Raw genomic sequence first — 25,108 nt, 5'->3', positions numbered from 1 at the left:
GGAGGCCAAAGGGCAGAGACGAATCTTTCTGTTTAAAGTTTTCTTGTCTTGCCATAAATATGAATTTTACTTCACAATTGCGTGTTCAGTTTTGTGCTGTCGGAAACCTTATCTATTGGGTAGCTTCTCTAAATTAGTTTTCATGAAACATCCTACTACTCACTATTTTTTCACTGACTTCCGTAATAAAAGATGACTGATTTTCTGTTTGCTTAAAGTGAAATCTATTTTGCCATAATGAAAATATATTATCCTATCTTCTTTTGAGACAAGTTGCTGAGTTTAGTTCAAGTAGTAATTTACCTTGAATCCTAATTTTTTTTTTCTTGCATTTCAGGTAAGACCATGAATTACGGCATTTCTTAAATGAAGCATTCAGGAATGAAGTGAAAGTCATAACGTATAGAAAATAAATGATTTTTAAGTTATGTCTGTTAATTTGACTGTAGGTCTATATTATATTTACCTACTTAGTAATACGAGAAGTCTTTGTGGGAAGCAGAGGAGCAAGCAGCTGCCTTTCTTGTGCTCGCCTAAACATTACTGGAGGATAAGCCACAGCAGTCTACAGAGAGGTTTTCATACAAGCAAAATAAGATGTAAATGGACCAAAAGTGAAGCTCATTCTTGCAGTAAGCACTGTTACTCTCCAAGCAACCATGGTTTACATTTTGGAATTTTGAAACTTAGCACTTCTGCTCCCAAGGGACTTACAAAAGCGAGCCTTCGTATGTCCCGTATTAAAAATACTTTGAACTCTGTTTCGAAGGCTGTTTTTGGCAAGCAGAATGAAATGATCTCTCGTTTAGCTCAACTTAAGCCAAGTTCTCGAATATTAAGAAAATTGTCAGATAGTGGCTGGTTAAAACAGAAAAACGTTAAACAAACCATCAAATTTCTGAAAAAATACAGCAACAAATTAGCAGAAAAGGGTTCTTTTGCAGCAAAGGAAAGTCACGTTATGGAGAAAGAAGATATAGGTAAGCAAAGCCTTTTTCATTACACGAATAATCTAACCACGAAATTTGGAGGATCATTCTACTTTATATCAAGTCATATTAATTCATACTTCAAGCGTGAGGAAAAAATGTCTGAACAAAAGGAAAATAAACATTTCCAGGACAAATCAGAACTTGAGCTTAAAAAGACTGAAGACGAGAAACCCAGTTCTCCAGATCCTGGCGTCCTGACTGATAAGAAGCTGGGCTCAGAAGCTTCTTTAGATTCTGAGGACGATGCTGCAAGTCCCAGTGGGACGCCTGAGGTTCTTCCCATTTCTACTAAACAAAGTATTGCTAACTTTCTTTCTCGTCCCACTGAAGGTGTACAAGCTTTAGTAGGTGGTTATATTGGTGGACTTGTCCCCAAACTAAAGTATGATTCAAAGAGTCAGTTAGAAGAGCAGGAAGAGGCAATGAAAGCTGAGCAGGCCATCAGCAAAGACAAAAATGCAGAGGAGAAAAGGCGGTTATCTCTTCAGCGAGAAAAGGCAAGTCGTTATTCAGTGTGGTTTTAAGTTTTAATTTTTGTCAGATTTCTAAGTTTCGTTTCCTAATGGGACCTAAGAAACTTTAATCATCTGTTGGAATCACTGGAGCACTTGCATACTCAAATCATACATATTTTAACATGTCTTTGTAGATTATTGCCAGAGTGAGTACTGATAACAGAACCCGGGCATTAGTTCAAGCGTTAAGAAGAACAACTGACCCAAGGCTCTGCATTAATAGAGTTGAAGAACTGACGTTCCATCTTCTGGAATTTCCTGAAGGAAAAGGAGTGGCTGTCAAGGTAGTTCTGATTACCTTTAATCTGGTTTTATCTTGGAATAAAAATACTAATAAACCTTCTAAAGTGGAGAAGGCAACACGTTTCATTTTTCTATTTAAATATTTTTGTGGTTTTATCATACATGTGATGTGTTATATATTTAGTAATTGCCCTATGATATGCATTATGCTAAATGCTCCCTTTAATTCTGTGATATGTTATGCTTAGTACTCATACCTATACTTTAAGATTAAACATTTGAAAATAGAGGATAAATCTCAGTATATTAGTTGAATTGCCTCTTAGCTGCCAAGGTTTTCTTAAACGCAGTGTAGGTATTTATGCTGTGTAACTACTCTTAAGACAGGAGTCGTAATTCATAAGTAAAACCATTGCTAATTTTTATTTCATGATCTTTCTGTACTTGAAAGTCTAAAAATTTTCATGATCTTATCGATAATTGAACTTGTGATCCTATTACTAAAACAATTAGCTTTTCTTTGCCTCAATGTTTTCAAGTATAAAACAGTGAAGATAATTTAGACCCATTTAAATAGACCATTTTCAGAGAAATAATATAAAATGTGAATGATGTGGCTGAGTCTCTTTACCCCTTTACAAGGTTATTTGTAATACATAATGAACAATTTGGAAATATCATATAATGAATAGACAATGTTAACGTTTCGTTAGAGATCCGTTAGTGCTTACTTTTAACCTGCCACCCAGAAAATTATAAGTTAACTTAGTTCGTATTTATTCAACGTTTTGATAACCATCTTGCTGAAAAGTTATGTTTTTAAATTATTTACCCTCTGTAGTTTTATATTGTATAATACATACATTATAATAGCTAAACTTTACGATTTCATGTTCATAGAATTTGGGATTATCTTTCATATATATGTAATCTCTTACTTAAAAGATAAAATTTCCAAATATAGATGTGCTTTTAGGTCATTTAACATGTCGGTGATACACTGAAAGTAGAGCTCTAAGATGGAATTGCGTACTTTTTTTTTTTTTCTGCGGTATGCGGGCCTCTCACTGCTGTGGCCTCTCCCATTGCTGAGCACAGGCCCCGGACGCGCAGGCTCAGCAGCCATGGCTTACGGGCCCAGCCGCTCCGCGGCATGTGGGATCCTCCCGGACCGGGGCACAAACCCGTGTCCCCTGCATTGGCAGGCGGACTCTCGACCACCGCGCCACCAGGGAAGCCCGGAATTGCATACTTTAAAGAACTTTTAAAAAACGTTTTATTGAAGTGTAATACACATGCAGTTTTAAGTGTCGAGTTCAGTGAGTTTTCACATATATCCATGTAACCAGCACCCAGATGAAGAACAGAATTTCTTCTTCAGCACTTCAGAAGCCTCCCTTGGGCCCCCTTTCAGTCACAATCTCCCCCAAAATAATCACAAATCAGTTTTACCTGTTTTTGTACATTATGTAAACTCTTATGATTGGCTTCTTTCACTCAACATGCTGGTAGGAATCTTTTACATTGTTGTGGGTAGTTGTAGATAATTTATTCTTGTTGCTTTTGTCTTTCGTGGTGTGAATGTATCACAGCTTATTTTTTCATTGTAGTGTTGTTGGATTTCTGGGTAGTTTTCAATTTAGTCTGTTATGACTAGTTTTGCTAATAGGAACTTTGAGAAGTCTTATTTTATAAAACTGATCCCAAATCTAGGGACCCATCAGTACCAAGGAGAAATGTGATATGTGTTTTCCTATAGAATGGCTCACCTTCTGGATTTACCTGGCTTACTCCTCGTTGGTATAGTTGATGTATTCCTCTCTCCTTTTTGTTTCCTGCACATTGGAATTTAAATATAAAGACCTGATTGAGTTCAGCATTTTCTTGTTAGGGCACATTGTAGATGACATGCACCTCATATTGCCTTGTGTCAGAACACATATAATTGGTTGAACAGCAGTTAGTAATGCTAAGGTTGACCACTGGATTAGGGAGATCTTTTCATTAGTCTGATCTTTGCATTGGACAGTTAGGCTAGAACCATTAACCATCAACCATTAACCTAATTGTTTCTAGAGCTAGTCTTTTCATTAGGGTTGCAGAATGATACATTTCTAATTCTCTCATTCCTTCTGCATTATAATTGACATTCTCCTGTAAAACTAGAGCTTACTTCACCAACTAAAGCTATTTGGTTACTCTCAAAGATCAATGTTGCAGGAAAAGCAAAAGAAATGCTTAATTTCTTTCTACTTAGTCACCAGTTTTCAAAGTAAAGAGTTGCTTTTTTTAAAAAATCTTTATTGGAATATAATTGCTTCACAATACTGTGTTAGTTTCTGTTGTATAACAAAGTGAATCAGCCACATGCATACATATATCCCCATATCCCCTCCCTCTTGAGCCTCACTGCCACCCTCCCTATCCCACCCCTCTAGGTCATCGCAGAGCACTGAGCTGATCTTCCTGTGCTATGCTGCCTCTTCCCACTAGCTATCTGTTTTACATTTGGTAGTGTATACATGTCGATGCTACTCTCACTTCACCCCAGCTTCTCCCTCCCCTCCCCGTGTCCTCATGTCCATTCTCTATGTCTGTGTCTTTATTCTTGCCCTGCCACTAGGTTCATCAGTGCCTTATTTTTTTTTTTTTTAAGATTCCATATATATATGTTGACATACCTGATTTTTCTCTTTCTGACTTACTTCACTCTGTATAACAAACTCTAGGTCCATCCACCTCTCTACAAATACCTCAATTTCGTTTCTTTTTATGGCTGAGTAACATTCCATTGTATATATGTGCCACATCTTTATCCATTCATCTGTCGATGGGCATTTAGGTTGGTTCCGTGTCCTGGCTATTGTAAATAGAGCTGCAGTGAACATTGTGATACATGACTCTTTCTGAATTATGGTTTTCTCTGGGTATGTGCCCAGTGGTGGGATTGCTGGGTTATATGGTAGTTCTGTTTTTAGTTTTTTAAGGAACCTCCATACTGTTCTCCATAGTGGTTGTATCAATTTACATTCCCACCAGCAGTGCACCACACCCTTTCCAGCACTTATTGTTTCTAGATTTTTTGATAATGGCTATTCTGACTGGTGCGACGTGATACCTCATTGTAGTTTTGATTTGCATTTCTCTAATAATTAGTGATGTTGAGCATCTTTTCATGTGCCTCTTGGCCACCTGTATGTCTTCTTTGGTGAAATGTCTATTTAGGTCTTCCACCCTTTTTTTTTTTTTTTTTTTGCAGTACGCGGACCTCCCACTGTTGTGGCCTCTCCCGTTGCGGAGCACAGGCTCCGGACGCACAGACTTAGCGGCCATGGCTCATGGGCCCGGCCGCTCCGCGGCATGTGGGATCCTCCCAGACCGGCGCACGAACCCGTGTCCCCTGCATTGGCAGGCGGACTCTCAACCACTGCGCCACCAGGGAAGCCCATTCCACCCATTTTTTAAGTTAATTGTTTGTTTTTTTGATATTGAGCTCCATGAGCTGTTTGTATATTTTGGAGATTAATCCCTTGTCTATTGTTTCATTTGCAAATATATTGTTCCATTCTCAGGGTTGTCTTTTTGTCTTGTTTATGGTTTCCTTTGCTGTGCAAAAGCTTTGAAGTTTAATTAGGTCCCATCTGTTTACTTTTGTTTTTATTTCCATTACTCTAGGAGGTGAGTCAAAAAAAGATCTTGCTGTGGTTTATGTCAAAGAGTGTTCTTCCTGTGTTTTCCTCTAAGGTTTTTTTGTTTGTTTGTTTTGTTTTTTAAATTTTATTTATTTATTTTTGGCTGTGCCGGGTCTTCGTTTTTGTGCGAGGGCTTTCTCCAGCTGCGGCAAACAGGTGCCACTCTTCATTGCGGTGCACGGGCCTCACTGTTGCGACCTCTTTTGTTGTAGAGCACAAGCTCCAGACGTGCAGGCTCAGTAGTTGTGGCTCACGGGCCCAGTTTCTCCGTGGCATGTGGGATCTTCCCAGACCAGGGCTCGAACCCGCGTCCCCTGCCTCGGCAGGCAGATTCTCAACCACTGCGCCACTAGGGAAGCCCCTCCTCTAAGGGTTTTATAGCATCTGGTCTTACGTCTTTAATCCAATTGGAGTTTATTTTTGTGTATGGTGTTAGGGAGTGTTCTAATTTCATTTGTTTACATGTAGCTGTTCAGTTTTCCCAGCACCACGTATTGAAGAGGCTGTCTTTTCTCCATATGTTCTTGCCTCCTTTGTCGTAAATTAGGTGACCATAGGTGCATGGGTTTATCTCTGTGCTTTCTATCCTGTACCATTGATCTATATTTCTCTTTTTGTGCCAGTACCATACTCTCTTGATTACTGTAGCTTTGTAGTATAGTTTGAAGTCAGGGAGCCTGATTCTTCCAGCTCTGTTTTTCTTTCTCAAGATTGCTTTGGTTAATCGGGATCTTTTGTGTTTCCATACGAATTGTAAAATTTTTTGTTTTAATTATGTGAAGAATGCCATTGGAAGTTTGATAGGTATTGCATTGAATCTGTAGATCGCTTTGGGTAGTATAGTCATTTTCACAGTATTGATTCTTCCAATCCAAGAACATGGTATAGTCCTCCATCTGTTTATGTCATCTTTAATTTCTTTCATCAGTGTTTTGTACTTTTCTGAGTACAAGTCTTTTGTCTCCTTAGGTTTATTCCTAGGTATTTTATTCTTTTGGTTGCAATGGTAAATGGGATTGTTTCCTTAACTTCTCTTTCTGATTTTTCATTGTTAGTGTATAGGAATGCCATAGATTTCTGTGCATTAATTTTGTATCCTGCAACCTTACCAAATTCATTGGTTAGTTCTAGTAGTTTTCTGACAGCATCTTTAGGATTTTCTATGGTATAGTATCATGTCATCTGCAAACAGTGACAGTTTTACTCCTTTTCCAGTTTGTATTCCTTTTATTTCTTTGTCTTCTCTGATTTCCATGGCTAGGACTTCCAAAACTATGTTGAATAAGAGTGGCGAGAGAGGACACTCTTGTCTCATTCCTGATCTTAGTGGAAATGGTTTCAGTTTTTCACCATTGAGTGTGATTTTGCTGTGGGTTTGCTATATATGGCCTTTATTATGTTCAGGTAGGTTCCTTCTGTGCCCATTTCCTGGGGAGTTTTTATCATAAATGGATGTTGAATTTTGTCAGAAGCTTTTTCTGCATCTACTGAGATGATCATATGGTTTTTATTCCTTAATTTGTTAATATGGTCTATCACGTTGATTGATTTGTGTATATTGGAGAACCCTTGCATCCCTGGGATAAATCCACTTGATCATGAGGTGTTATCCTTTTAATATGTTGTTGGATTCTGTTTGCTAGTATTTTGTTGAGGATTTTTGCATCTATGTTCATAAGTGATATTGGGCTATAATTTTCTTTCTTTTGTAGTATCTTTGTCTGGTTTTGGTATCAGGGTGTTGGTGGCTTTGTCGAATGAATTTGGGAGTATTCCTCCCTGTGCAATGTTTTGGAAGAGTTTGAGAAGTATGGGTGTTAGCTCTTCTCTAAATGTTTTATAGAATTCGCCTGTGAAGCCATCTAGTCCCGGACTTTTGTTTGTTGGAAGATTTCTTTTTTTAATTAATTAATCTATTTGTTTATTTATTTTTGGCTGTGTTGGGTCTTCATTGCTGTGCTCGGGCTTTCTCTGGTTGCAGCGAGTGGGGGCTACTCTTTCTTGCAGTGTGCAGGCTCCTCGTTGCAGTGGCTTCTCTTGTTGTGGAGCACAGGCTCTAGGCACGGGCTTCAGTAGTTGTGGCTCATGGGCTCTAGGCAAGCGGGCTTCAGTATTTGTGGCGCACGGGCTTAGTTGCTCTGTGGCATGTGGGATCTTCCCTGGCCAGGGCTCGAACCTGTGTCCCCTGCATTGGCAGGCGGATTCTTAACCACTGCGCTACCAGGGAAGTCCCTGTTGGAAGATTTTTAATTACAGTTTCATTACTTGTGACAGGTCTGTTAATATTTTCTAATTCTTCCTGATTCAGTCTTGGAAAATTGTACCTTTCCAAGAATTTATCCATTTCTTCGTGGTTGTCCATTTTATTGGCATATAGTTGTTTGTAGTACTCTCTTATAATCCTTTTTATTTCTGCGGTGTCAGTTGTGATTTCTCCTTTTTCATGTCTAATTCTATTCATTTGCATCCTCTCCCTTTTTTTCTTGATGAGTCTGGCTAAGGGGTTATCAATTTTGTTTATCTTCTCAAAGAACCAGCTCTTCGTTTTATTGATCTTTGCTATTGTTTTCTTCATTTCTATTTCATTTATTTCTGCTCTGATCTTTATGATTTCTTTCCTTCTACTGACTTTGGGTTTTCTTTGTTCTTCTTTCTCTACATGCTTTAGGTGAAGGGTTAGATTGTTTATTTGAGATTTTTCTTGTTTCTTGAGGTGAGATTGCATTGCTATAACCTTCCCTCTTAGAACTGTTTTGCTGCGTCCCATAGGTTTTGGGTTGTTGTGTTTTCGTTATCATTTGTTTCTATGTTTTTTTTTATGTCTTCTTTGATTTCTTCAGTGATCTCTTAGTTATTTAGTATCGCAGTGTTTAGCCTCCATGTATTTGTGTTTTTTACAGTTTTTTTCCTGTAATTGATTTCCAGTCTCATAGCATTGTGGTCAGAAAAGATGCTTGATATGATTTCAATTTTCTTAAATTTTCCAAGGCTTGATTTGTGACCCAAGATGTAATCTATCCTGGAGAATGTTCTGTGTGCACTTGAGAAAAAAGTGTATTCTGCCACTTCTGGGTGGAATGTTCTATAAATATCAATTAAATCTATCTGGTCTATTGTGTGATTTAAAGCTCTGTTTCCTTATTTTCTGTTTGGATGATCTGTCCATTGGTGTTAGTGGGATGTTGAAGTCCCCTACTATTATTGTGTTGCTGTCAATTTTCCCTTTCATGGTTGTTATCATTTGCCTTATGTATTGAGGTGCTCCCCTGTTGGGTGAATGAACATTTATAATTGTTATATCTTCTTGGATTGATCTCTTGATCATTATGTAGTGTCCTTCCTTATTTCTTGTAACAGTCTTTATTTTAAAGTCTGTTTTACCTGGTACAAGTATCGCTACTCCAGCTTTCTTTTGATTTACATTTACATGGAATGTCTTTTTCCATCCCTTCACTTTCAGTCTGTATGTGTCCCTAGGTCTGAAGTGGGTCTCTTGTAGACAGTATATATATGGGTCTTGATTTTTTATCCATTTAGCCACTCTTTGTCTTTGGTTGGGGAATTTAATCTATGTACATTCAAAGTTATTATTGATATATATGTTCCTATTACCATTTTCTTAATTGTTTGGGGTTTGTTTTTGTGGGTCTTTTTCTTCTCTTGTGTATCCTGACTAGAGAAGTTTCTTTAGCATTTGTAGTAAAGCTGGTTTGATGGAATTCTAAATTCTCTTAGCTTTTGCTTGTCTGAAAAGCTTTTGATTTCCCCGTCGAATCTGAATGAGATCCTTGCTGGGTAGAATAATCTTGGTTATAGGTTTTTCGTCTTCATCACTTTAAATATATCCTGACACTCTCTTCTGGCCTGCAGAGTTTCTGGTGAAAAATCAGCTGATAACCTTATGGGGATTCCTTTGTATGTTGTTTTTTGTTTTTCCTTTGATGCTTTTAATATTTTTCCTTTGAATTTGATTTTTGTTAGTTTGATTAATATGTGTCTTGGTGTGTTTCTCCTGGGGTTTATCCTGTATGGGACCCTCTGTGCTTCCTGGACTATTTCCTTTCCCATGTTAGGGAAGTTTTCCAGTATAATCTCTTTAAATATTGTGTCAGACCCTTTCTTTTTCTGTTGTTCTTGGGACCCCTATAATTCGAATGTTGGTGCATTTAGTGTTGTCCCAGAGGTCTCTGAGATTGTCTTCAGTTCTTTTCATTCTTTTTTCTTTATTCTGCTCCTTGACAGTTATTTCCACCATTTTGTCTTCCAGCTCACTTATTCGTTTTTCTGCCTCCGTTATTGATTTCCTCTAGTGTATTTTTCATTTCAATTATTGTGCTGTTCATCTCTGTTTGTTTGTTCTTTAGTTCTGCTAGGTCTTTCTTAAACATTTCTTGTATTTTCTCAGTCTGTGCCTCCATTCTATTTCTGAGATTCTGGATCATCTTTACTATCATTATCTGAATTCTTTTTCAGGTAGATTGCCTATTTCCTCTTCATTTATTTGGTTTTGTAGGTTTTTACCTTCTTCATCTGTAACATAGTTTTTTGCCATCTCGTTTTTTTCTTTTCATTTTTTGTACGAGTAGGATTGTGTTCCTGTCTTACTGGTTGTTTGGCCTGAGACTTCCAGCACTGGAGTTTATAGGCTGTAAGGTAGAGCTGTGTCTTGGTGCTGAGATGAGGACCTCTTGGAGACCTCACTCAGATGAATATTCCCTGGGGTCTGAGGTTCTTAGTGCAGTGGTTCAGACTCAGAGCTCCCACCACAAGAGCTTCGCCCTGACCGCCGGCTCGTAAGCCAGGATCCCGCAAGCCACGCGGGGTGGCAAAAAAAAGGGGTGAACAATAACAAAGTAAACAATAATATTAGACTAGGAAACTAACAGCTATGTTAGAAAAAATATAAAAATAAAACTATAGATGAAAGAAAAAAGGAGGAGGTAAAAAGGTGGAAAAGGCCTTGGCTGTGGAGAGCAGGGCCTAAGCAAGGGCGAGGTTTGGGCAGTGTGTGGGACCTATGTTTAAGACCCACAGGGCTGGAAAAGGCCCGGGGTGGGGGGACATAGGGGGAGCTTAAGCTCAACAGAACAGAAGGGGCTTAGGTGTGCCTCCCGCCTGTGGTCTCAGAGGGCGGAGGACCCACCTGGGAGCCCAGCAGGCTTCCTGGACTCGAGTGGACGGGGCAAACACCGTCTGCTCCTTTCCCTCTCCTCTGGTCCTGGAGGGCCCGTCCTGCCTGCCTCTCCTGTTCTGTCCTGGACTCCCTCCTGTGCCCCCAGGGCCAACCCGGCCCGGAGGGGACCACTGAGGGTGTAGGACCTCTGAGGGCAGACTTCCCCAGCCATTTGGGCAGGAGAAACGCTGGGCTTGCTCCACCCTGATCCAAGGCCCCAAGGGTCCCTCCAGGCGTGGGAACCCCTCCCCCCTCTCATGCACCCCTGAGGGGTGCCGTTCCTGGTCTGGCCTCCACTTCTCTTCCCGCCTCAGTCCCTCCACATCCTACTTGTTCGCTTCGGGGTTCTTCCCATCTCCTTGGGCGTTGGGTTCCCCCACCAGTGTCCGGCAGGTGCTCTAGTTGTGGGGAGATGCAAACTCTGCATCTTCCCACACCTCCAACTTCAAGAGTTGCTTTAAAACCTGCCTCAACGGTGAGATGAATTTTTGGCATTTTTTCTTCTTTTTTTCTTTTTATTATCATTATGCCCTCATAGTTTTTCATAAATTGTGTTTCTGTAATCTTTCCCCACCTCCCTTTTTTCTAAATGCTGAATTTGTCTTAACTTTGACTAGTAGGAGTCCCTTCAAGCTGATTCATGTTTCTTTTCTTTTAAAATTTTTTAAAAAACATTATATGTAGAAAATATAGGGCTTCCCTGGTGGCGCAGTGGTTAAGAATCGCCTGCCAATGCAGGGGACATGGTTTCAAGCCCTGGTCCAGGTAGATCCCACATGCTGTGGAGCAACTAAGCCCGTGTGCCACAACTACTGAGCCTGCACTCTAGAGCCCGCGAGCCATGACTGCTGAGCCCACGTGCCACAACTACTGAGCCCGCGTGCCACAACTACTGAAGCCTGCACGCCTAAAGTCCGCGCTCCGCAACAAGAGAAGCCATAGCAATGAGAAGCCCGCGCACCGCAATGAAAAGTAGCCCCTGCTCGCTGCAACCAGAGAAAAACCCTCGCGCAGCAATAAAGACCCAACGCAGCCAAAATAAAAATTTGAAAGAAAAGAAAATATACATACTATAAGTATACAGCTCCATGAATTTTCAAAAATTGAACACATCTGTATAACAACCACCCAATTGGGAAACAGAATGTTACCCAAAGCACTCCAAAAACCCCTTTATGCCCCCTTCCAGTCATTAACTTTAAAAAGATTGACCAATTTTCTGGCAGTGTATGTTAGTTGTACCTCTTCCTGTGTGTTATATAAATGGAACGATACAACATGTGCTCTTTTATGTCTTATTTTTTCCCCCCACTCAACATGATGTTTGTGAGAACCTTCTATATTGATGGGTGTAGTTAAGGAACATTCATTCTCATTGTTATGTGTTCTGTTGTACAAATATAGTGCGAGGTATTTATCCATTTTACTACTGATGGGCATTTGGATAGTTTCCAGTTTGGGAATATTAGGAATAGTGCTTCTCAAATGTATCTTTCGGAAAACCTAAGTCTTCATGTCTTTGGGATATATACCAAGGAGTGGTAGTCCTGGTTATAGAGTATGCCTATTCGCATCCTTAGTGCATACCGCCAAATGCTTTTACAAAGTGCTTATACCAGTTGATACTTTCACCAGAACTGTATGAGCCTCTTGGTTGTGTTATTTCCTCTCCAATGTTTTATATCATTATTTTTTTATTTTAGCCATCTTGTTAGATGTTTAGTGATGTTAAATTGTGGCTTTCATTTGTATTTCTCTGGTAACTATGCAGTTCAGCAACTTTCCAGTGTTTACTGGCCTTTTGTGTACTGCCCTCATGAAGTGCCTATTCCAGGTCTTGCTCGTTTTTCTGTTGGGTTGACCAGCTTTTTCTTACTGATTTGTTGAATTTCTTTATATATTATGGATGTAAGTCTTTTTATATGTATTGTAACATGTATATATTATATATATATATATAATATATACATATACATGTCTGATAAATATATTCTCCCAGGCTGTGGGTTACCTTTTCACTCTTTCTAATCATTTTTGACAAGTTGATATTCTTTTTTTTTTTTTCCTGGCCGCATTGCACAGCATGCAGTATCTTGGTTCCCTAACTAGTGATGGAACCCATGCCCCCTGCAGTGGAAGCGTGGAGTCTTAACCACTGGATTGCCAGGGAAGTCCCGATGAGTAGATATTCTTAATTTTAATATAGTCCCGTTTATAAATATTTTCCTTTATGGTTAGCACTTGGTGTCCTATTTAAGAAATCTTTGCCTGTTCTGAGATCATAAAGATATTATCCTGTGATGATCTGTATGTGTTGGCTAAAAATAATCTTACATCTTTACTCTTGATTTGACAAAAGCAACAAAATATCTTTTCTCTCAATATAGGAAAAAATTATTCCATATTTACTGCGATTGAGACAAGTTAAGGATGAAACCCTTCAGGCTGCAGTTAGAGAAATTTTGGCCTTAATTGGCTACGTGGATCCAGTGAAAGGAAGAGGAATCCGGATTCTCACAATTGATGGTGGAGGAACAAGGTAAGGCTAGAAAAATGATTTAAAAAAAATTTTTTTTATCGAAGTATACTTGATTTGCAATGTTGCATTAATTTCTGTTGAAGAGCAAAGTGATACAGTTATACACATACTCTTTTTTATATATTCTTTTCCATTATGGTTTATCAAAGATATTGAATATAGTTCTCTGTGCTATACAGTAGAATCTTGTTGTTTATCCATTTTATATATAATAGCTTACATCTGCCAACCCCAACCTCCCACTCCATCCTCCCCCAGCCCCCTCCCCCTTGGCAACTGCAAGACTGTTCTGTATGTTTGTGAGTCTGTTAGAAAAAATGATTTTTTAAAACTGTAGATTCTAAATATTAAAAATAGAACTACCATATTATCCAACCATTTCACTTCTGGGTATTTATCCAGAGAAAACAAAACTATTTGAAAAGATATATGTACCTCTAGTGTATTGCAGCATTATTTACAATAACCGAGATATAGAAACAATGTGTGTCCACTGATGGATGCATGGATAAATATGTGATGGATAAAGAATATGTGAGGGCTAAGTATACACACACACACATATAGGTACTACACACACAGGAATAATACTCAGCTATAAAAAAGAATGAAATCTTGCCATTTGCAACAGCATGCGTGGAACTTGAGGTTACTGTGCCAAGTGAAGTAAGTCAGACAGGGAAAGACAGATACCATATGATTTCACTCATATGTGGAATCTAAGAAACAAAGCAAACAAAACAAGACAAAACTCAAAGATACAGAGAACAGATTGGTGGTTTTCAGTTGGAAGGGGGATTGGAGGGTGGGCGGAATGGGGAAGGGGGTCAAAAGGTACAAGTTTCCAGTTATAAAATAAGTAAGTTATGCAGATGTAATGTACAGCATAGGGACTATAGTCAGTAATATTGTATTGCAAATTTGAAAGTTGCTTAAAAAAGTAAATCTTGAATGTTGTCATGACAGGAAAAAAATTTTACAATTTATAGTGATAGATGGTTAATAGGCTTATTGGACTGATCATTTTGCAATGCATACAAATGTTGAATCCGTATGTTGTACACATGAAACTAACACAATGTCATAGGCAATTACACTTCAAAAAAATATATACATCTAGTTCAGTTGTAGGAATTTTTTAAGCTGATTCAGTGTATTTATATCACTATAAAGTCAAATTTTTAAAATAAAACATGATATCGTTTTTCTTAATTTACTAATTTATAAATCTAAGAACTTATTTTGAACATATACCTGAATTTCCTTTGATTTTTTTTTTTTTCTTAACACCTTTATTGGAGTATAATTGCTTTACAATGGTGTGTTAGCGTCTGCTGTATAACAGTGAACCAGCTATACATATACATGCATCCCCATATCTCCACCCTCTTGTGTCTCCCGGCCACCCTCCCTATCCCACCCATCTAGGTGGTCGCAAAGCACCAAGCTGATCTCCCTGTGCTATGCGGCTGCTTCCCACTAGATGTCTGTTTTACATGTGGTAGTGTATATATGTCCATGCCACTCTCTCACTTCATCCCATCTTACGCTTCCCCCCTCCCTGTGTCCTCAAGTCCATTATTTACGGCTGCGTTTTTATTCCCGTCCTGCCCCTACGTTCTTCAGAACCTTTTTTTTTTTTTGTAGTTTCCATATATATGTGTTAGCATACAGTATTTGTTTTTCTCTTTCTGACTTATTTCATTCTGTATGACAGACTCTAGGTCCATCCACCTCACTACAAATAACTCAATTTCGTTTCTTTTTATGGCTGAGTAATATTCCATTGTACATATGTGCCACATCTTCTTTATCCATTCATCTGTTGATGGGCCCTTAGGTTGCTTCCATGTCCTGGCTATTGTAAATAGTGCTGTAATGAACATTGTGGTACATGACTCTTTGAATTATGGTTTTCTCAGGGTATATGCCCAGTAGTGGGATTGCTGGGTCATATGGTAGTTCTATTTATAGTTTGTCAAGGAACCTCAATACTGTTCTCCATAGTGGCTGTATCTATTTACATTCCCACCAACAGTGCCAGAGGGTTCCCTTTCCTCCACAACCTCTCCAGCATTTATTGTTTGTAGAGTTTTTGATGATGGCCATTCTGACTGGTGTGCGGTGATACCTCATTATAGGTTGGATTTGCATTTCTGTAATGATTAGTGATGTTGAGCATCCTTTCATGTGTTTGTTGGCAATCTGTATATCTTCTTTGGAGAAATGTCTGTTTAGGTCTTCTGCCCATCTTTGGATTGGGTTTTTTGTTATTTTGATATTGAGCTGCATGAGCTGCTTGTAAATTTTAATCCTTTGTCAGTTGCTTCATTTGCAAGTATTTTCTCCCATACTGAGGGTTGTCTTTTCATCTTGTTTATGGTTTCCTTTTCTGTGCAAAAGCTTTTAAGTTTCATTAGGTCCCATTTGTTTATTTTTGTTTTTATTTCCATTTCTCTAGGAGGTGGGTCAAAAAGGAACTTGCTGTGATTTATGTCATAGAGTGTTCTGTCTATGTTTTCCTCTAAGAGTTTGATAGTGTCTGGCCTTACATTTAGGTCGTTAATCCATTTTGAGTTTATTTTTGTGTATGGTGTTAGGGAGTGTTCTAATTTCATTCTTTTACGTGTAGCTGTCCAGTTTTCCCAGCACCACTTATTGAAGAGGCTGTCTTTTCTCCATTATGTATTCTTTTCTCCTTTATCAAACGTAAAGTGACCATATTTTTATGGTGGGTTTATCTCTGGGCTTTCTATCCTGTTCCATTGATCTATATTTCTGTTTTTGTGCGAGTACCATACTGTCATGATTACTGTAGCTTTGTAGTATAGTCTGAAGTCCAGGAGCCTGATTCCTCCAGCTCCGTTTTTCTTTCTCAGTATTGCTTTGGCTCTTTGGGGTCTTTTTTGTTTCCATACAAACTGTGAAATTTTTTGTTCTAGTTCCGTGGAAAATGCCAGTGGTAGGTTGATAGGGATTGCATTGAATCTGTACATTGCCTTGGGTAGTAGAGTCATTTTCACAATGTTGATTCTTCCAATCCAAGAACATGGTATATCTCTCCATCTGTTGGTATTATCTTTAATTTTTTTCATCAGTGTCTTATAGTTTTCTGCATACAGGTCTTTTGTCTCCTTAGGTAGGTTTATTCCCAGGTATTTTATTCTTTTTGTTGCAGTGGTAAATGGGAGTGTTTCCTTACTTTCTGTCAGATTTTTCATCATTAGTGTGTAGGAATGCCAGAGAGTTCTGTGCATTAATTTTGTATCCTGCTACTTTACCCAATTTGTTGAATAGCTCTAGTAGTTTTCTGGTAGCATCTTTAGGATTCTCTATGTATAGTATCATGTCATCTGCAAACAGTGACAGCTTTACTTCTTCTTTTCCAATTTGTATTCCTTTTATTTCTTTTTCTTCCCTGATTGCTGTGTCTAAAACTTGCAAAACTATGTTGAATAATAGTGGTGAGAGTGGACAACCTTGTCTTGTTCCTGATCTTAGAGGAAACGGTTTCAGTTTTTCACCATTGAGAACGATGTTGGCTGTGGGTTTGTCATATATGGTCTTTATTATGTTGAGGTAAGTTCCCGCTATGCCTACTTTCTGGAGGGTTTTTATCATAAATGGGTGTTGAGTTTTGTCAAAAGCTTTTTCTGCATCTATTGAGATGATCATATGTTTTTTCTCCTTCAGTTTGTTAATATAGTTTATCACATTGATTGATTTGTGTATATTGAAGAATCCTTGCATTTCTGGGATAAACCCCACTTGATCATGGTGTATGATCCCTTTAATGTGCTGCTGGATTCTGTTTGCTAGTTGTTTGTTGAGGATTTTTGCATCTATGTTCATTAGTGATATTGGCCTGTAGTTTTCTTTCTTTGTGACATCTTTGTCTGCTTTTGGTATCAGTGTGATGGTGGCCTCGTTGAATGAGTTTGGGAGCGTTCTTCCCTCTGCTATATTTTGGAAGAGTTTGAGAAGGATAGGTGTTAGCTCTTCTCTAAATGTTTGATAGAATTCGCCTGTGAAGCCATCTGGTCCTGGTCGTCTGTTTGTTGGAAGATTTTTAATCACAGTCTCAATTTCAGAGTTGTTTATATTTACTATTCCTAGTTCAGTCTTGGAAGGTTATGCTTTTCTAAGAATTTGTCCATTTCTTCCAGGTTGTCCATTTTATTAGAATATAGTTGCTTGTAGTAATCTCTCAGGATCCTTTGTATTTCTGTAGTGTCAATTGTTACTCTCCTTTTTCATTTCTAATTCTATTGATTTGAGTCTCCTCCCTTTGTTTCTTGATGAGTCTTGCTAATGGTTTATCAATTTTGTTCATCTTCTAAAAGAACTAGCTTTTAGTTTTATTGATCTTTGGTATTGTTTCCTTCATTTTCATTTATTTCTGATCTGATCTTTATAATTTCTTTCCTTCTGCTAACTTTGGGTTTTTTTTGTTCTTCTTTTCTCTAATTGCTTTAGGTGTAAGATTAGGTTGTTTATTTGAGATGTTTCTTGTTTCCTGAGGTGGGATTGTATTGCTATAAACTTCCCTCTTAGAACTGCTTTTGCTGCATTGCATAGGTTTTGGGTCGTCGTGTTTTCATTGTCGTTTGTTTCTAGGTATTTTTTGATTTCCTCTTTGATTTCTTCAGTGATCTCTTGGTTATTTAGTAGTATATTTTTTAGCCTCCATGTGTTAGTATTTTTTACAGATTTTTTTCCTGTAGTTGATATCTAGTCTCATAGCGTTGTGGTCGGAAAAGATACTTGATACGATTTCAGTTTTCCTAAATTTACCATGGCTCGATTTGTGACCCAAGATATGATCTCTCCTGGAGAATGTTCTGTGAACACTTGAGAAGAAAGTGTATTCTGTTGTTTTGGATGGAATGTCCTGTAAGTATCCATTAAGTCCATCTTGTTTAATGTATCATTTAAAGCTTGTGTTTCCTTATTTATTTTCATTTTGGACGATCTGTCCATTGGTGAAAGTGGGTTGTTAAAGTCCCCTACCATGATTGTGTTACTGTCAGTTTCCCCTTTTATGGCTGTATTGAGATGCTCCTATGTTTGGTGTGTAAATACTTACCATTGTTATATCTTCTTCTGGTGTGATCCCTTGATCATTATGTAGTGTTCTTCTTTGTCTCTTGTTATAGTCTTTATTTTAAAGTCTATTTTGTCTGATAGGAGAATTCCTGCTCCAGCTTTCTTTTGATTTCTATTTGCATGGAATATATTTTTCCATCCCTCAATCTCAGTGTGTATCTGTCCCTAGGTCTGAAGTGGGTCTCTTGTAGACAGCATATATATGGGTCTTGTTTTTGTATCCATTCAGCCAGCTTGTGTCTTTTGGTTGGAGCATTTAATCCATTTACATGTAAGGTAATCATCGATATGTATGTTCCTGTTACCATTTTGTTAATTGTTTTGGGTTTATTATTGTAAGTCTTTTCCTTCTCTTGTGTTTCCTGCCTACAGAAGTTTCTTTAGCGTTTGTTGTAAAGCTGATTTGGTGGTGCTGAATTCTCTTAGCTTTTGCTTGTCTGTAAAGGTTTTAATTTCTCCATCAAATCTCAATGAGATCCTTGCTGGGTAGAGTAATCTTGGTTGTAGGTTTTTCCCTTTAATCGCTTTAAATATGTCCTGCCACTCCCTTCTGGCTTGCAGAATTTCTGCTGAAAGTCAGCTGTTAACCTTATCGGGATTCCTTTGTATGTTATTTGGTGTTTTTTGCTTGCTGCTTTTAATATTTTTTCTTTGTATTTAATTTTTATTAGTTTGATTAATATGTGTCTTGGCATGTTTCTCCTTGGATTTATCCTGTATGGGACTCTCTGTGCTTCCTGGACTTGATTGACTGTTTCCTTTCCCATATTAGGGAAGTTTTCAACTCTCTTCAGATATTTTCTCAGTCCCTTTCTTTTCCTCTTCTTCTTCTGGGACCCCTGTAATTTGAATGTTGGTGCATTTAATGTTATCCCAGAGGTCTCTGAGATTGTCCTCTGTTCTTTTCATTCTTTTTTCTTTATTCTGGTCTGTAGTAGTTATTTCCACTATTGTATTTTCCAAGTCACTTATCTGTTCTTCTGCCTCAGTTATTCTGCTATTGATCCCTTCTAGAGAATTTTTAGTTTCATTTATTGTGTTGTTCATCATTGTTTGTTTGCTCCTTAGTTCTTCTAGGTCCTTGTTAAACGTTTCTTGTATTTTCTCCATTCTATTTCCAAGATTTTGGATCATCTTTACTATCATTACTCTGAATTCTTTTTCAGGTAGACTGCCCATTTCCTCTTCATTTGTTAGGTCTGGTGGGTTTTTACCTTGCTCCTTCATCTGCTCTGTGTTTCTGTGTCTTTTCATTTTGCTTAACTTTCTGCGTTTGTGGTCCCCTTTTCGCAGGCTGTGGGTTCGTAGTTCCTGTTGTTTTTGGTGTCTGCCCCCAAGTGGCTAAGGTTGGTTCAGTGGCTTGTGTAGGCTTACTGGTGGAGGGGACTGGTGTCTGTGTTCTGCTGGATATGTCTGGGTCTTGTCTTTCTGCTGGGCAGTACTGCGTCCAGTGGTGTGTTTTGGGGTGTCTGTGACCTTTTTATGATTTTAGGCAGCCTCTCTGCTAATGGGTGGTGTTGTGTTCCTGTCTTGTAGTTGTTTGGCGTAGGGTGTCCAGCACTGTAGTTTGCTCGTTGTTACATGGAGGTGGGTCTTAGCGTTGAGATGGAACTCTCTGGGAGAGCTTTCGCCATTTGATATTACATGGAGCTATGAGGTCTCCGGCAGACCAATGTCCTGAACTCGGCTCTCCCACCTCAGAGGCACAGGCCTGATACCTGGCCAGAGCACCAAGACCCTGTCAGTCACACGGATACTGTTGTGCTAAAATGAGCAGACTCTCAGTTATTTCTCCAGCTAAGATAGGTTTCTTCTGGATCAGAAGAGAATTACATTTCTGGATCTGTAACCATGAGGAGCCATGAGCAAATCCCCTTCCTCTGATTTTAATGTGACCTAGTATTTATATTTTAGTTTGGTCTTTGCAGACATTTTTGGTAGTTTAGGACAGTTTATCAACCATGATTCTCTTAAAATCTTGGCAGAGTTCTGTAATATTCATTTTCTTTTATTGTATTTATCTTACCCATATGTATCAGTCAACTAGTAGTAAAGTGAGTGTTAGAAAAGGAGCCTATGGCAGTAGCCTCCTGACTCCCTACATCTTCTCACAGATGCCAAGCTCAGAAGGAGATAATTTCACCATTAGGCTCCCTTCTTACTAATCGCAATCCATCCATGCTTCCTACTCGGTCTTAGTTCGTCTAGTTCCTTATTTGTTGGTCAGATGCTTTGGCTTCATTTCATGAACCTTTCCCCCTAAAACTTCTAGCTTGTGTTCCAGTTCCCTGCCATCTGTGCTCTTCCCTTAAGAGACAACAACTAGAAAAACAAAAATGTATTATTGAGTCGTAATCGGTGCTATGAAGAAGTGTAAAGCAAAGTAAAGGGATAGAGAGTAACAGTGCTGTTACTCTCTAAAGAGTGATCATGGCTATGAGTTTTTGAATAAATTACAGTTGAGAAGAGATCTGAAATAAGAACATGGAAGAACATTCAAATGTCTGTTTAGAGGGAGGGAGCTATATAGTGAAAAGGGATCTGTGATCAATAAGTAATACTTGATTTCATAGAATAGGGGTTTTATTAGTCATACAGGGAGGAAATTAGAGTGAAGATATTTGGGAAGATCTAGAGGCTGGTTAGGATGAAGGTGGGGTTAGATCAGTGTTCTCCACTGGAGGTGATTTTGCCCTCTAGAGAATATTTGTCTGTCTGGAGACATTTTTAGTTGTGACAATTGGGGGATTGCTACTTACATTTAGTGAGGAGGGTACAGTTGTGCTAAATATCCTCCAATGCCTAGGACAGTCCCTACAACAAAAGATTACCTGGCCCAAAATGCCCGTGGCATTGCTGTTGGGAAACCCCAGTTTAGGAGACTGTGAGAGAGCAGCCGGAATGGGAAATTGGTATTGAAAGGAGTAAGGTAAGAAGGCTTGTGAGAAAAGAACCCATATCTTAACATTTCTTTTGTCTACGAGAGCCTGGTAGAGAGTTAAGCATGTAGAGTCAACCTAGCAATAATATTTATTTTTAAATTTGTCCTGAATTAATTTATAAATACTTCATTTTAAAATAGTTCCCTTCTGGATTATACAAGTGAAACTTGGGAGGAAAAAAAAAAAGAAAAATATAAAGAAAAACAAACCAAACGAAACAATCATAGCTCACAATTCCAAGGTCATTTTTACTATTTTGATTTATTTCTTCAAAATATGTTTTTCTGTTTGAATATATACATGTGCATGTTTTATTTCCTTTTCATAAGATAATGGAGGGCACACTGTTAAATATGTTTTATCTAGCATGACCTTTAATTCTTCATGTCTCACATTAAAAATACATTAAATTCACAGTGTATTGTCCTCATAAGCCATCTTTTCTTCTCTGACTGCTCTTCAAATCCACATTACTTCTGGCAATTAAAAAAAAAAAATCTGTATCTTTCGTTTTCTATGAAAACGTCTTGACAATGTTTTCTAGTAACTTTGTGCTCGTAGTATCAAAGCACAATTTTTGACACTCTAAATTTTATTTTGTGGTGCCTAATACTGTGTTCTCTGCTCCACACCTTGTATTGGGATTAGAACTTTTCATTATGTCTGTATATCCCCCAGTATTAAGGATTTTCCAGCACCTCCTGCACCTCCTAGACTGTTTCATCTTTCACATTCCATCATGAAGCTACTTGCTGCCTTTGGCAAGAGTCCAGAAATGAACAAAGTCAGCACATAAATGCATACATTCTTAGTGCAAAGCCTTGTTTTGCGGTAGTTGAAAGTTTTTAAAAATGAATAAATAAAAGAAAGCTTAAAAGCATGACTAGTAAAATACATGAAATGTATAGAAGCACAGGTAACCGACCACATTGCTAAGTGGAGAAACCCAGTATGTGGCACCCCAAAACTGGCGAGTGGAAGTTTGAAGGAATTTCCACAGTTAGAGTGTTTGATAAAATATTTTACGTTGCCATATCTTTGTTGTCTTATTTAAAGAGATACTAGTGTAAATTCAAAATGTGGTGCCATGACACAGGTTTTAATACCATTATTTAGATATAGATTTTCAAAAGTGATCCAGAAACCTTTATTAGTTTTAACTGCTGATAATTTATATTATTAGTTTTCATGTTAGCATATAAGCTAGGAAACCAAAGATTGTTTTATTCAATAGTTTAACTTTCCTTAAAACAAGAATTCTCATTTTTGCCTTTTATTTTTCCTACAGGGGTGTGGTTGCTCTTCAGACCCTACGAAAATTAGTTGAACTTACTCAGAAGCCAGTTCATCAACTCTTTGATTACATTTGTGGTGTAAGCACAGGTGATTGTTATTATCGTGTGGAAGTGGTGCATCCCAGCAGTGCACTAAGAAAAATAACATTAAGCACTCAAGTTTAAGATCCTGCTCATTTCCTGAAATGATGGATGTTAGTTTCATGTTTTGATGATGAATAGACCTTTGATTTGCTTAATGAACTTTTTAAAATGTTTATTGGGAATAAGTTAATATTCAGAAGTAGATTTTAGCATGCTTTTCTAATATGGTTTAACTAAGCCACAGTGACAAGTATAAATTATGAATTATCACCTTATGGTATAGTCACCTGAAGGAAAGTAGCAAAGTGATAGGTGCTCAAATTGTGCTTGAACAAACAGAACATTAAGGATGGATAAGATTTTACTTTCTTTTGAAAGGTATCCCTCTGTGAGGAAATTGCTTCTTATATCCTTTTTTATCTGGTTGTTTGAAAGCAAACGGATAAATGTGAGAATCTATGTTTTTTAAAAGATTTGTAATATTGCTAGTTGATGTACATTTAAAATTCTAGGTTCATGCTTGTGTAGAAGAAATTGGCAACTTAGAATATGATAGCTTCTGAATAATTTTCTAGTTTTCACTGACTCACCAACAGATAAATTTTTGTTTTGCTTTCTGTTTGTTTTGTTTTTCTGTTTCTTACATCAACTCTCTCACCCATGCATCACCCGCATCCTCCAGGGTGTACATGAAGCCTTCTCAGGGTACCTATAGCTGTTGCTTACCTCCCAGGTAACACTCAAGGACTGTTAGCATTGCAGATCCCTGCTGTACATTTTACTATTTGGCCTGATAATTTCTCACTTTACATTAGTTTATCTTCATAGACTTTTCTATTTTTTCTCATTCTTTGGAATTATAATAGTAGACCTAAAGACTACCAGCAACAAAATCAAATGATTTCTCTACGTTATCTGTGTCAAGTATGACATATTCCCAAAGGGCACGTCAATTGATGCTCCATTATGAAAACTAAATGTGAGCAGTTGTAGGGATAATTCAGAAGTATAAGGAATCGGTGATTCCTGTGATGTTCCACTGAACAGTGATTCCTCAAGATGATAGCAGATTTGGAAAAGGTTGGGTTAAAGAACGTTAAAGCAGGTTTCTTTACAGAGGGACTTCTGAGATCGTCTAGCATGTTAAAAAATGCCTTGTGACTCTCAGGATAGGAAAATAATATGTATATCCCCGATTGATATAACTATAGAAATTGAGAGAGACTTTCACAGTGCAAGTGTTCTTGGTATTTTTTCCTGAAGCTGTTACCCTGGCCATTTCTGTTAAATTTTGGAATGGTCCTAGCAATTTAAACCTTTAAACATATCTACAAGCTGACTTCTTGCTTTGGCACCATTGTTAGTAGGTGGGTGCTCAATGAAGAGAATTTTAAACCAGAGATTCATCTACCGAGTACAGTATTTGTTTATGTAATATGTACGTTTCTGCACTTACCACAGTATATCTTTTCCATTGTGTCTTCTAGCTTACTTTAACCTTAACTTATAATATAGTGCTTATAATTTTCCTTTCTTTTAACCATTTTGTATATTCTAATGTAGAAATTTTGTTTGCACATTTAGTGTTTGTTTTGGCTGCGTTGGGTCTTAGTTGCGACCCGTGGGATCTTAGTTGCGGCATGCAGGCTCTTCATTGTGGCATGCGGGCTTCTCTCTAGTTGTGGCGTGCAGGCTCAGTAGCTGCAGTGTGCAGGCTCTCTAGTTGTGGCGCACAGGCTCTAGAGCACACAGGTTTAGTTGGCCCTTAACATGTGGGATCTTTGTTCCCTGACCAGGGATCGAACGCACGTCCCCTACATTGGAAGGTGGATTCTTAACCACTGGACCACCAGGGAAGTCCCTACACATTTAGTTTTTATAAAGTTAGAAATATATATTTAGCTTAAGGGTAATGTCCTTAACCATTCAGTAAAATTCAGTTTTTTAATATCTGTTCATCTTTATAGTAGCTCTTCTTAAAAGCAACTTAATTTTTTTTTTGGCAAGTTATTTCTTGTGTTAATTAAACATTTTCTGCAAATTGATAAGTAACAATTTCTATCATATCGTTATGCCATACAATGTATTTTAAAACAAGCTGACTTATCTTTTACTAGAATAAGACTAAGAATAATAAAATACATAAAATATTTTAAATACATTATAATAGTGATTTCCTGCTTTTTACTTTGTTCATTATCTTAATGTAAGCAGTGATACTCTACAGGTCTTTGCCCTTCCCTGTCACTTAAAGCGTTCTTCTCCCCTTTTCCTCCTTAGTTCAGGGCTATGCCAGTTAGGTACACTAGGTGGCAGTGTGTCCTATCAAGTGCAGCTAGGGTATGCAGTCAGCTGTTTAAAAAGACATCCCAGAGACCTAATTTCTTTATTTATTACATTGGTTCCCAGGACCAACCTGAAGGAGTAATCATTTTAATGAATTGGTAAGTTGTCAAATATACTGTATTCTCTGACTAAAACTAAGGAATTTATTAATTCTTAGTTATATATTATTTAATTTAATGCA

At 37.9% G+C, this 25,108-nt stretch overlaps 1 protein-coding gene across 6 annotated transcripts in view; it reads left to right on the top strand.

The window, feature by feature from the left end:
- Window positions 1-25,108, top strand: part of PNPLA8 (patatin like phospholipase domain containing 8) — a 141,739-nt gene that overhangs the window by 87,052 nt on the left and 29,579 nt on the right. For 4 of the 6 annotated variants that reach the window (XM_032642750.1, XM_032642749.1, XM_032642751.1 and 1 more), the window contains exons 2-5: window positions 338-1,489; window positions 1,642-1,791; window positions 13,003-13,154; window positions 22,491-22,585. In XM_032642750.1, coding sequence (XP_032498641.1) covers window positions 428-1,489; window positions 1,642-1,791; window positions 13,003-13,154; window positions 22,491-22,585 — 1,459 coding nt within the window. In that variant the 5' untranslated portion in view covers window positions 338-427. The remainder of the gene's footprint in view (window positions 1-337; window positions 1,490-1,641; window positions 1,792-13,002; window positions 13,155-22,490; window positions 22,586-25,108) is intronic. The other 2 variants (XM_032642755.1, XM_032642754.1) reach the window with 2 other exon arrangements.

The sequence above is a fragment of the Phocoena sinus genome, chromosome 9 (genome assembly GCF_008692025.1).
Source record: "Phocoena sinus isolate mPhoSin1 chromosome 9, mPhoSin1.pri, whole genome shotgun sequence".
In the NCBI taxonomy this organism is placed as follows: domain Eukaryota; kingdom Metazoa; phylum Chordata; class Mammalia; order Artiodactyla; family Phocoenidae; genus Phocoena; species Phocoena sinus.
Note: the sequence above shows the minus strand (reverse complement) of the source record. Positions and strands in the feature narration are given on the sequence as shown.